Source organism: Lutra lutra, chromosome 7 (assembly GCF_902655055.1).
Source record: "Lutra lutra chromosome 7, mLutLut1.2, whole genome shotgun sequence".
Taxonomy (NCBI): domain Eukaryota; kingdom Metazoa; phylum Chordata; class Mammalia; order Carnivora; family Mustelidae; genus Lutra; species Lutra lutra.
This window is the reverse complement of record NC_062284.1, coordinates 64,391,456-64,403,405: the sequence shown is the minus strand read 5'-3', so window position 1 is coordinate 64,403,405 and position 11,950 is coordinate 64,391,456. Positions and strand designations below refer to the sequence as shown.

Sequence of the window (11,950 nt, the reverse complement as noted above, 5' to 3'; positions counted from 1 at the left end):
ATGCACAGTCACGTGCCTGGGTCCTTGCCTTGCGATGAGAGAGCATGGACCCTCGTACATCCAGAAACTTCAGCAGCAATTTGATTCATTGCTGTCCCAACAACTTTAAGGTGGTTGTTCTTATGTTGTTTTTTTTTTTTAATTTTTATTTTGCTTGTTAATAAAAAAAAGGAAAGAAAAAGATAAATAATACATACATGCATATATACATACAAATAAACAAATAAAAAGTGCCACAAGAGAACTTTCTGGGGTGATAGAAATGTTCAATAGCTTGTTTTGCATGAAGACTTCATGGATATATATATATATACTTAACAAAACTCTTCTAACTGAACCATTAAGACCTATTCATTTTATTATATCTAAACTATACCTTAGTTTAAAAAATAATTCTAAAAGTATATGGTGCCAGGACACCTGGGTGGCTCAGTGGTTAAGCCTCTCCCATTAGCTCAGGTCCTGATCCCGGGGTCCTGGGATCGAGCCCTGCTTCCCTGCTTAGTGGGGAGCCTGCTTCTCCCTCTGCCTGCTGCTCCCCCTGGCTTGTGTTCTCTTTCTGACAAATAAAATCTTAAAAAAAAAAAAAAAAAAGTAAATGGTGCCACTTCAAAAAAATCTGAAACACTTAAAATCTGAGAAATGTTCAGCGGTGACTCAATGAACTTGTCTCCAAACAAGAGGCAAACAACAGGTCACATTTCCCTTGTGGTACAAATCCATTTCTCATTTGTTGATAAGGAAAATTCAGATAAGCTAAGGCATTATAAAATAAGGCTAACTTGCCAGAGGAAATATAGCCTTAACAGACACCAAGGACTAGTATCAACCTCACAATTACATGCAACTATGTAAAGGAAAAATCACATACATTTACTTAATGTAAATACAAAAAATCCAAGTTTAATTTTTTAAACAGCATGCCCACTCCCCAAATAAGCAGCACTTCATTATATATGTATTGTAAGTCATGCCAAGGTAATGAGAAAGTAGGTTTTAGCATGTCTGCAAGAGTTTTAAAATTCGGAGTTTTCCTTAATTTTATTCTAATTTTTACTTTAAAGTGTAGTAGTATGCACATGGGCAAATGATGGAATAAAACATCCACAAAACGAAACACAAAAGCTTTAGTTTCTAGAGAAAAATGGCATAATCACCCAAGGCAACTTTCTAAGCATGGGGAAAAGACAATACAAGAGCCGATGACCAGAAAATCGAATTTGATTTTCATAGCTCTCCTGGGTACATGCACTCAGCTTCACCTGCCTTGTTATTCAAACCACATATCGTCACTTCTGAGTGGGAAAATATATGTAATGTACTTGTGTGAATATAGTGATTACGAAAATACACACATTTGTCTCTAAGGATGTGTCTTTATATAAATATTTTTGTTCTTATGTGTTTTCTGGATGTGAGGTCATCTATGTGGGCATATATGTAGGGGTTTTTATCTCTAGCTGTTTGTGTAGGAGAGAGCCGGGGTGAGATGTATTTATCTATGGGTGTGTTTGTGCTCTCACAAAGGTTTAGAATTGGGGCGTTGTACACTCAAAGTGGACCAGTAACTAGAGGTAGGGATGTGTGAATTTCAAACAGGCAACGTTCCCACTAATGGAAGAATATAATTTTATTATTTATTTTTTTTTAAAGATTTTTATTTATCTGACACAGAGAGAGCACAAGCAGGGGGAGTGACAGAGGGAAAAGCAGGCTCCCTGCTTAGCAGGGAGCCCAATGTGGGGGTCCACCTGAGGACCCTGGGATCATGACCTGAGCTAAAGGCAGATGCTTAACCAACTGAGCCACCCAGGTGCCCCAAGGATATAATTTTAAATACATTAAGACCCTTCTACTTTACAGGGAAAATAATTTTTTAAAAAAAAGGGAACACTTTGAACAACTAGTGCTGTCCACACCCAGCTGGGTACCTTACTGTCTCTTGTAATTTTCACAATCAACCTAAGCAGGTACAAATTGACCCAGCTTTATAGTTGAGGAATCTGAGGCTTGTCCAAAGCAACAATAAGTGGCCAAGCAGTCTGATCTCAGAGCCTGTAATTTCTCTTTCTGCCAGAAAGTCTCAGCTAAACTACGAGACAATCTTCTCAAGGAGGAGAAAATGATGAATGAGTATTTCATTAGACCTCGCACCAGGTTTTAGTGATATGGAATGTGATTTCAACTTTATTCAGAAAAATTTCTTCACTTCTTATTTTCACATGAGAGAGAATTATAGATGTTTGCTTAAGGCGGAAGGGCATAAAGCTGAAAGGACTCTGGGCTTTAGTTTAATTGCAAACTATAAAGATCTGACCCAGAAGAGCACTCCTACCTCTCTCGACTCCAGGATGCATCTCCCGGGTCTCCTCCCCTGTTTCTCTCAGTCCCCATCAGGGACCAGATCCTCCCCTTCTGCACCCCACAGCCCCCGCTTCCTGAGGATGTTCCTTTCTGCACGGTCTTCATCTCACCTCAATGCCCTTTGCCCTCTGCAGGCTGCCTCATCCACGCCCTTGGTCTCACCTGCCCCTGGGCTCACTCCAGCTCACACCCCCTTGCAGTTCTGCAGAAGTCATCTACCTAGATAGCTCACAGGACTTTCAAACCCAACAATTCCAAAGTCTATCTCATTTTCTTCCTTATCTACCCCTCCCTGGAACATTCCCCTTTTTTATCCTATATTTACCATGGCACCACCACCCACCCACCTATCCAGGTGAGAAAGCGGAGAGTCATTTGGGACATCCTCCATCTACATTCAATAAGCCTTGAGGTCTTCCCATCGGTGGCTCTCAAATACATCCTCCTTTTCTCTATTCCCTCTTCCGTTGCTTTGGTTAGTTATGACCCTCACTACCTGTTCCCTGGACCACCCCCACAGCAGCTGGGCTCTGGCCTCCAACCAAAAAGTCCCTGCCAGTGTGCATGTCCTACCCTATTTGCTGTAGCCAACAGGAAACCAGATTCCCTTCTGCCATAACTTAAACTCTTTTCTGGTTCCTTTGTACCTGCAAGCTAACAGCATAAGAGGCCCTATTGAATACTTGACATACGTGGTCAGATCTACATTTCAATATTCCAATCTACACTCCAACATTAAACTCCATGGTTTTTTTTTTTAAGATTTTGAGAGAGGGAGGGAGGGAGCACACACAGGGGGAGAGGGAGAAGTAGGCTCCCCGTCGAGCAGGGAGCCTGATGCAGACTCCAACCCAGGACCCCGGGATCATGACCTGAGTCAAAGGCAGGTGCCCAACTGAGACACCCAGGTGCCCCTAAATTCCATGTACTAAATGACTTAAAAGTTTCCAGAAGATACGCTATTTTAGCCCTCTATGCCCTGGCAAGTATGTACTTCTACCTCAATTGAATTGATTTCCCATTATTGGTTTTTCAAGAATCCACCTTCTTTGGGAAGTTTTTATACCTTGTGCTTATCTCTCTTCTAGCTCTATCATCTCTGTATTGCTCTGATTTGTTCATCGGTGCATCTGCCTTTCCTACGTCAGATTCTTGAAGCCAGCACAACGCCTACAACACGGTGAGTGCTCTGTAATGGTACAATTTCTTAAATATTAATTTATGAGATCTCAAATTTTAAAAATTCAAAGGCCACACCCAAGAGACTCTTATCCAGCTCGAACTCCATTGGGATAGCAGTTCTACACAAGCTCCTTCCGAGTCATGCTGATGACCACATATTTGTCAAGTATTCAGTACAGCAACCTAGCAACCAAATACAAGGGAATCTTGGATTGGATTCTGGACATAGAAGTACAACTATAAAGGACATTAATATTAGAGAGAATGGAAATGGGTTGTATGGCAGGTGATATTATTGAATTAATGTTAATCTTTTTAGGAATGATGATATTACAATAGCTACAATGTCCTTTCCCTAGGCATAAAAAACTTTATGAGGTCTGTACTTATTTTTAAGGAGTTTATTTGTATTTATTTTTGAGAGAGAACAAACAAGTGAGTGAGCATGTGCACATGAGGGCTGATACAGGGGGCAGAGAGGGAGAGGGAGCCAAGAGAATCTCAACCAAGCTCCATGCCCAGCATGGAGACTGACTGACACAGGGCTCGATCTCATGATCCATGCCAGAGTTGGACGCTTGAACCAACTGAGTCACCCAAGTGCCCCTCAAAGATTTTAAAAGGAGCAAAATAATATATAGAGCAAATGCAGCAAAATTTTCAATAAAAAGTAGAAGTATTCTTTGTACTAATTTGCCAACTTCTCTGCATATCTGAAAGTTCTCAAAACACATTTGGGGCAAATGCTAAGAACATAATCAAAAATAAAATCTGTCTTTTGAAATTTAAGTATTAATACTGCTCTTGGGGTTTCTCCTGCCCAAACCCACTGCCTGGTACCTTCCATTGCCATGTTCACCCCTTAAAACCACTGCATTTCCATAATTAAGTTTTGTGTTTTTAAGGTTGCAAGGTACAGCTACCCCTCACAAACACTCGAGTTTGCTCTCCTAGTTGGCCAACCTTCACAAGACTGTTTATTTCCCTAAACGGCAGCATATTGCACTTTATAAACCTAAGCAAATGAAACTGTGCTTTCTCACTGGTCCATGTACTATCTTGACATCAACTACTGGAGCTTTTCATACGGGAAGACTTGAGGTGATTAAGGAAATCACTAAGGTTGGAGTAGTCTGAGGGATTAAAGTCTGGCAAGAGCTAGTTATTTCCAGGAGGGGAGAGGATAGCCCTTCTCTTAAATTTCTACTACATTCAGACCAGTTTTTAAAAGGCATTTATCACCTTTCTCTAAGAGTTGATGAATTTAGATATATGCACCAAAGAAATGAAAATGTAGGGTTCCACAAAAACTTGGGACATGGCGGTCACAGTGCTATTATTCATGTAACAGCCGAAGTGGAAACAGTCCAAATGTCCATCAAATGATGGGTAAGCAAAATGTGGTATAACCATACAGTGTAAAACTAATCATAAAAAGGAATAAAATATGCTTACATGGCACATGGATGAATCTTGAAATCCTTAATCAAAGGAGCTCACACAAAGGTTATGTAACATATTTCATTTATATGGAATATCCAGAATGGAAAATTCGTAAGACTAAGTTTATTAGTGTCTGACTGGGTCGGAGAGCAGAGGGGTCAGGATGGGAGAATGACTGCCAAAGGGTACGGGGATGGGGGTGGTGGATGGAAATATTCTGGAGTCAGATGGAGATGGTTGTAAAACTGTTGTGTGAATATACTAAAAACCAATGAAATGTGCACTGCACATCAATGAATACTATGGTATCTAGGTTGTATTTCAATTTTTTTTTTTTTAAAGTAGTGGAGGGGCACCTGGGTGGCTCAGTGGGTTAGGCCGTTGCTTTCGGCTCAGGTCATGATCTCAGGGTCCTGGGATCGAATCCCACATTGGGCTCTCTGCTCTGCAGGGAGCCTGCTTCCCTCTCTCTCTGCCTACTTGTGATCTTTGTTAAATAAAAAAAATCTTATAAAAAAAATGTAATGGAAAGCAGTACCTACTCAGTCCCATTTTTAAGAACAGTCAAGGGGGGAGCCCAAGGGCATGCTGGGTTTGGTTGCCCTTTCAGTCTTCAAGTCACCATTGGCCAGAGTAAAGTGTCCCCATCCTGCAAAGTGTGGCCAAAGCTCCCCATTACCACCCCCCCAACCCTTGCAGGGTACCTATGTTAGCTTTGGTACCTGAAGGGCCCATCTGGGCATGCCCCACATTCCTACTCACCATTGTAATCCCAGCGCTTCCTTCCAAGACCAATTGTCATGGCGGTCTCATTCCCGTATCGTCTTCCTTTTCCTCATTGTGCTCACCATTTTTTATTCATCTTCTTCCTAAATTTGGTTTTGTTCATTTTTTTTATCTCACCTGCACAAGAATGGTGTACAGCGAACAGCAGGGGCTCAATAGTATTTAATTTCTGATGAATGAGTACACTTGTCAAAAGCATTTACACAAAAATTTGCACCGTGTATTTTTTTTTTAAAGATTTTATTTTATTTATTTATTTATTTATTTTTATTTATTTATTTATTTTAAGATTTTATTTATTTATTTGAGAGAGAGACAGTGAGAGAGAGCATGAGTGAGAAGGTCAGAGGGAGAAGCAGACTCCCCATGGAGCTGGGAGCCCCATGCAGGACTCAATCCCGGAACTCCGGGATCATGACCTGAGCCGAAGGCAGTTGTCCAACCAACTGAGCCACCCAGGCGTCCCTATTTTTTTTTTTTTTTTAAAGATTTTATTTATTTATTTGACAGAGAGAGATCACAAGTAGGCAGAGAGGCAGGCAGAGAGAGAGGAAGAAGCAGGCTCCCCACCGAGCAGAGAGCCCGACGCGGGGCTCGATCCCAGGACCCTGAGACCATGACCTGAGCCGAAGGCAGCGGCCCAACCCGCTGAGCCACCCAGGCGCCCCTAAAAGATTTTATTTGACAGAGAAATCACAAATAGGCAGAGAGGCAGGCAGACAGAGGGGGAAGCAGGCTCCCTACTGAGCAGAGCGCCCAATGCGGGCCTTGATCCCAAGATCTTGCGATCATGACCTGAGCTATGGCAGAGCCAAAACCCACTGAGCTACCCAGGTGCCCTGCACGATGTTTTAATTTAAAAATGAAGCTCTATGCTGCAAAATGTTGTTTTTTTCTCCCATAAAAGGACATTCTCCTTCATTTGAATATGTATCTTTAAAAAATCTCGCACAAGTAGTATTTTATTATAGACAATTCAGGTTATAAATCTTTACATGCTTTTAGGAAAACATTCAGGCATCATAAACATAAACATCTCAATATGCAAATTAAATTTACAATGAGAAAATAAACACAAACTTATTTTTGAACTATGTGGCTATTGCTACAATACCTTTATAAATCCTATCCAGAGTCCAAAAATGTAATCAAGCCCTAAAAACGTAGAAGCATTTCCGCACACGGGTATCCATAATCTAGTTTGTGCAGCAATGTTTCCACTAGATTCATAGACTATTTTTTGGAAGAAAGAAGCAAAAGCTGGTCATTTGGTGGCTTTTCTGACTTTCTGCAATTCTTCAATGGGTTTCCACTCTTGGTTGATGGTTAGAAGCTTGAAAAAAAAAAAAAGAAAGAAAGAAAAAAGGAAATTTTTTTTTTTTTTAGGATCTGTCCTTCATCCTCATGTCCCTTTTTTGGGATTCTCCACACTCCCTTTGGAAAACGCATCACCATAATAGGTATAAAAAAGAACCATCTCTAAAGACATGCACAAAACAGTAATGTGGGCCCTAAAGAACTTGTGGGTTCCCAAGTATCACAGGATCAGAAAGAAAGGTCATATGTATTTTCCACTTTCACGTAACAGGTTCTAGGTTTTTAAGTTCCCCATGGCTTTATGTGAACTCTTTTAAGTTCAAAAAGTTTGTCTACCCCGGTGAGTGGCTGTAGAATGCTCCAGCACAGGGGCGTGGCACATAGCAGGCTCTTAACCAAACTTCCTCACTGTAACTACGCAACAAAGGTACAAATGATCTAAGTTAAGCAATAAGGGAAAAGGGGCAGAGCTGTGGACAGTCCTTGACTTCCAAAAAGCTCGAATTCAGAGGTTCTCATTTATCCTCACATGTTTTCTAATGCTACAGGATCCAGGAGATATAGGTAGGGTTTTTTTGTTGTTTGTTTTGGCTGTTTTTTTTTTTTTTTTTAATTTTAAATTGAATTCCAGTTATCATTAACATACAATGCTTGATTCAGGCATACAACAATTCTCTACATTACTCAAAGTTCATGATTCAATAACTCTATGCATTACTCAGCACTCATGGCAAGTTCTCTTCTTAATCCCCATCACCTACTTCCCCCATCCTCCACCCAGCTCCCTCTGGTAACCCCTAGTTTGTTCTCTACAGTTAAGAGTCCGTTTCTTGGGGCGCCTGGGTGGCTCAGTGGGTTAAAGCCTCTGCCTTCAGCTCAGGTCATGATCTCAGGGTCCTGGGATCGAGCCCCACATTGGGCTCTCTGCTCAGCGGGGAGCCTGCTTCCCTCTATCTCTCTGCCTGCCTCTCTGCCTACTTGTGATAGCTCTCTCTCTGTCAAAATAAATAAAATCTTTAAAAAAAAAAAAAAGAGTCCGTTTCTTGGTTTGCCTCTTTTTTTCCCCCTTTGCTCATTTGTTTCTTAAATTCCACATATGAGTGAAATCATACGGTATTTGTCTTGCTCTGACTTATTTTGCTTAGAGATGCTGGTGGTTTTGAAGATTCTAAATGTCCTTCATTAGGTCAAACTCTGCTATTTCAGTGTTTTGTTTTTTAAAAAAAAAAGAAAAAGATTTCCTGACTGACATTAAGTAGTGTTCGTTCCAACAGACTCAGTATTTTACTTCCAAAATATTTAAAATGTTACAAAATTTTTGCTAGTCTTCAAAGAATGAGTGCCTGTTAGTTGATTTTGCTTGAAGAAAAGGCCACTCCTATTTCCCAGAGCTCATTATTTTTCCCAACAGACCTTACACTAACTTTAGATAAATGATAGCATGAGATAAAATATTACAATAATGCTTAAAGTTAACATTTGAGTAGGTACTCTGGGCCAACCACTATGCTAAAGGTTTTTATGTATTTTACATTCTTTAATCCTCTTAACTCTGAGGTACAGCCCTATTATTGAGCCCACTTTAGAGATTCTGAGAGCCTCAAAAAGGCCATGTTGTCCAAAATCACCTGTGAATAATGGAACAAGGGCTTGAACTAGATCTCTACAACTCCATAGCACTCCCCTTACCACTACACTAAATGGCACTCTAAATGTGAAAAGGTATTAAATCCATTTTGCTGACAAGGGTGTTAAAGCTCAGGCTAAATGTAAATCACCTTAAAAAAAAAAAATTTATCTCAGAGCACAAGCTGGAGGAGGGGCAGAGGGACAGAACCTCCGTTTCTGTCGGAGCGGACTCCGTTTTGAGTGCAGAGCCCAACATGGGGGCTTAATCCCATGACCCTGAGATCATGACCTGAGTGAAATCAAAAGTCAGACAGTTAACCGAGCCACCCAGGCATCCTGTAAACCACTTTATAATACAGCAATACCTTTCTAGGTACATTAGGGTCCACAGTTTCCCAAGGTTCTGGATTTCTTTTCCGATCAATGCTAAAAACAAAAGGAAGCTGATTAAACACTAAAGTAAGTGAATTTATACATTTTTATTTTTTTGTTTTTTATTTTTTTTATTTTTTTATTTTTTATTTTTTTTTTAATTTATTTATTTGACAGAGAGAAATCACAAGTAAGCAGAGAGGCAGGCAGAGAGAGAGGAGGAAGCAGGCTCCCTGCTGAGCAGAAAGCCCGATGTGGGGCTCGAACCCAGGACCTGGGATCATGACCTGAGCCGAAGGCAGCGGCTTTAACCCACTGAGCCACCCAGGCGCCCCTATTTTTTTGTTTTTTAAAAGATTTTATTTGGCAGAAAGAGGAGAGGAGAGGGAGAGCAAGCGAGCACACAAGCAGGGGCAGCAGGAGGCCGAGCAGGCAGAGGGAGAAGCAGGCTCCCTGCTGAGCAAGGAGCCAGATGCACTACTCAATCCCAAGACCTAAGCTGAAGGCAGGCCCTTAACCAGCTGAGCCACCCAGACATCCCTAAATGTAAGTGAATTTAAATAAACTCTGACACTGGGTCTGTAAACATGCTGGGACATCATAGAACAGATCCAGACTGATAAACAGGCATTAATCAGTTAGTTCACTGAAACTGATGGAAGGTTGAGTAAAGGAGCCTCAGGATTTGGCTCAAATGTTTAGGACCAGTTCCTCTGAGGGTAGAAGCTCTGTGTTCCCTTTGTTGGGCGGCGGGATGGGAGAATATTCCCATAAGCTGAAGAGCAGCAGTCAGGGTTTGGAAGTGTCAGGCTAAGAGCAATAAAAAAAAAAACAACAACCGTATTCTTGCTCTGGTTTCTGAGACAGGCAGAAGGGCTGGGGCTGAACTCCATAAGTGGTGAACTGCACGGTGCAAGTCCCCTCTGCCAGGACCTGGCTTTATTTATCCCCCTTTCAGTCCTGCTCTGGGTCATGATCAGTTTCAAATTTTTCTCTTCCTCATATTCCAGGTCCCGTGGTATCTGATCTTCTTACACAGAGCTGAAATTAGGTTCACTGTAGACAACTCAATCTATATACTCTACCACATTAAGATATTCTACCACATTAGGAAAGATCTAATAAACTGTGGTTTTAAAATTTCATTAAAATAACGATTTAAGTTTGATGATAAATAACCCAAAAGACCACTTAATAACTTTAAATTTCACAACTTAAAAAAAAATCACACTTTACTTCACTGCACAAGTGGAAGAGGGCCAATGGATGAAAGGGTATACAAGGAACAAACTAATTTTATCAGCATCATAATTTAACAGTCTCCTTGTTATCAGAAAGCTTTCTAGTCCCATGTTTGGCATTCTTATCCTAGAGGTAAAGCTAGGAAACTGATAGCATGCATTTCTTTTTTTTTTTTTTTAAGATTTTATTTATTTATTTGACAGAGAGAGATCACAAGTAGACGGAGAGGCAGGCAGAGAGAGAGAGGGAAGCAGGCTTCTTGCTGAGCAGAGAGCCCGATGCGGGACTCGATCCCAGGACCCTGAGATCATGACCTGAGCCGAAGGCAGCGGCTTAACCCACTGAGTCACCCAGGCGCCCATAGCATGCATTTCATTACTAACGTCAACTTAACACTGCTAAAAACGTTTTTATAAATGCCTACTTACATCACATCAGTTTTTTGAAGGGAATATACAGCAAAAGACAAAGCTCCACCCGCTGCTGTGGTCATGATCAGCACCAAAGGAATAAGCTAACAGAGAACAGGTGGAGGATAAATATTCCGATGTTTCAATGTGAAACACGTGAAATTCAACACAACTAAATATCATTTAATACTTTCTTCAAAATCTGCACCTTTATCTTTAAAAAGTTGTTTTAAGTCAAGAATTTCAATGGTCTTAAAAACTTACTTCCTTCTTTTTCCTCAGGAGTTGGAAGAAGTTCATGATGACTTCAGTGTACAACGCCAAATCTAGAATTTAAAAAATAAGAAAAAATTCAAGATACTGATCAAAACTTCAGCCACTCCGACCCAACCTGGGGAAGGCCAACTGGCCAACGTCCTCCCCACAACGTCCTCCAGAAGTCACCGGAGGCTCACCTGGGAGGCGGGGCCACCACACCCGCGCGGACGACGCAACCGCCCCAGACAGAATTGGGTCCCAGCGTCCGCACTTATATACTGATCACCAAGGATGGGCCGGGCCAAGGCACTCTAATCACGCGCACGGGCTGGGGGTGTGCGGGGCTGACTTTCCCCGCTGTGCGTCCGACTGTCGGGCGCCCCCTGTAGGACATCCTCTCCGCGGACGCGACGCAGTCGAAAGCGGGCACTGGCGCCCTCTGCTGCCAGGCGTGGTCCTTCCCCGTCGCCCGGCTAGCGCCGAGGCTCCGCGTTTTCGGCGCTTGGGACCCGGCCCAGGGCCTGCAAGGAAATGGGCCCTGGGAACAAGCGGAGCTCGGATGGCCAAGGCCTGGGTGAAAACCCGGACCTCTAAAAGGCAACCCGGAAAAGGAACCGCGGAGCGGGGGGCGGGGGTACGGTGGGGCTCCCAGGTGCAGGCAGGTAAATTAAGATCAATCCAATCACATTAAAAGCTCCAGCATGTTGGGGCGCCTGGGTGGCTCAGTTGGTTAAGCAACTGCCTTCAGCTCAGGTCATGATCCTGGAGTCCTGGGATCGAGTCCCATATCGGACTCCCTGCTCGGCGGGGAGTCTGCTTCTCCCGCTGATCTCTCTCTCCTCTCATGCTCTCTCAAGTAAATAAATAAAATCATTTAAAAAAAAAAGGCTCCAGCATGTGATGCAGCGCACATATGGAGATAATTAAATTGTAATATCCATTTCAGA

General features: G+C 42.1%; 1 protein-coding gene across 2 annotated transcripts; it reads right to left on the bottom strand.

Moving 5' to 3' along the window:
- Positions 1-6,622: 6,622 nt before the first annotated feature.
- C7H15orf48 (chromosome 7 C15orf48 homolog) lies at positions 6,623-11,397 on the bottom strand. 2 transcript variants are annotated; one of them, XM_047738221.1, is made up of 5 exons: positions 11,201-11,397; positions 11,010-11,071; positions 10,764-10,849; positions 9,087-9,147; positions 6,624-7,108 (listed from the first exon to the last, which is right to left on the bottom strand). In XM_047738221.1, the coding sequence occupies exons 2-5, from the start codon at positions 11,043-11,045 to the stop codon at positions 7,040-7,042; spliced, it is 252 nt and encodes an 83-aa protein (XP_047594177.1). In that variant the 5' UTR covers positions 11,046-11,071; positions 11,201-11,397; the 3' UTR covers positions 6,624-7,039. The 2 variants fall into 2 exon arrangements, with proteins under 2 accessions (XP_047594178.1, XP_047594177.1); XM_047738222.1 differs by lacking the exon at positions 11,201-11,397 and having other exon boundaries at positions 6,623-7,108; positions 11,010-11,182.
- Between the last annotated feature and the right edge of the window lie 553 nt (positions 11,398-11,950).

Coding starts and splice junctions, on each gene's coding strand:
- C7H15orf48 (XM_047738221.1), bottom strand. CDS start 11,045: ATGAACTTCTTCCAACTCCTGAGGAAAAAGAAGGAA. Junction 10,850..11,009: donor TCCTGAGGAAAAAGAAGGAA/GTAAGTTTTTAA, acceptor GTTCTCTGTTAG/CTTATTCCTTTGGTGCTGAT. Junction 9,148..10,763: donor CTTCAAAAAACTGATGTGAT/GTAAGTAGGCAT, acceptor TTTTGTTTTTAG/CATTGATCGGAAAAGAAATC.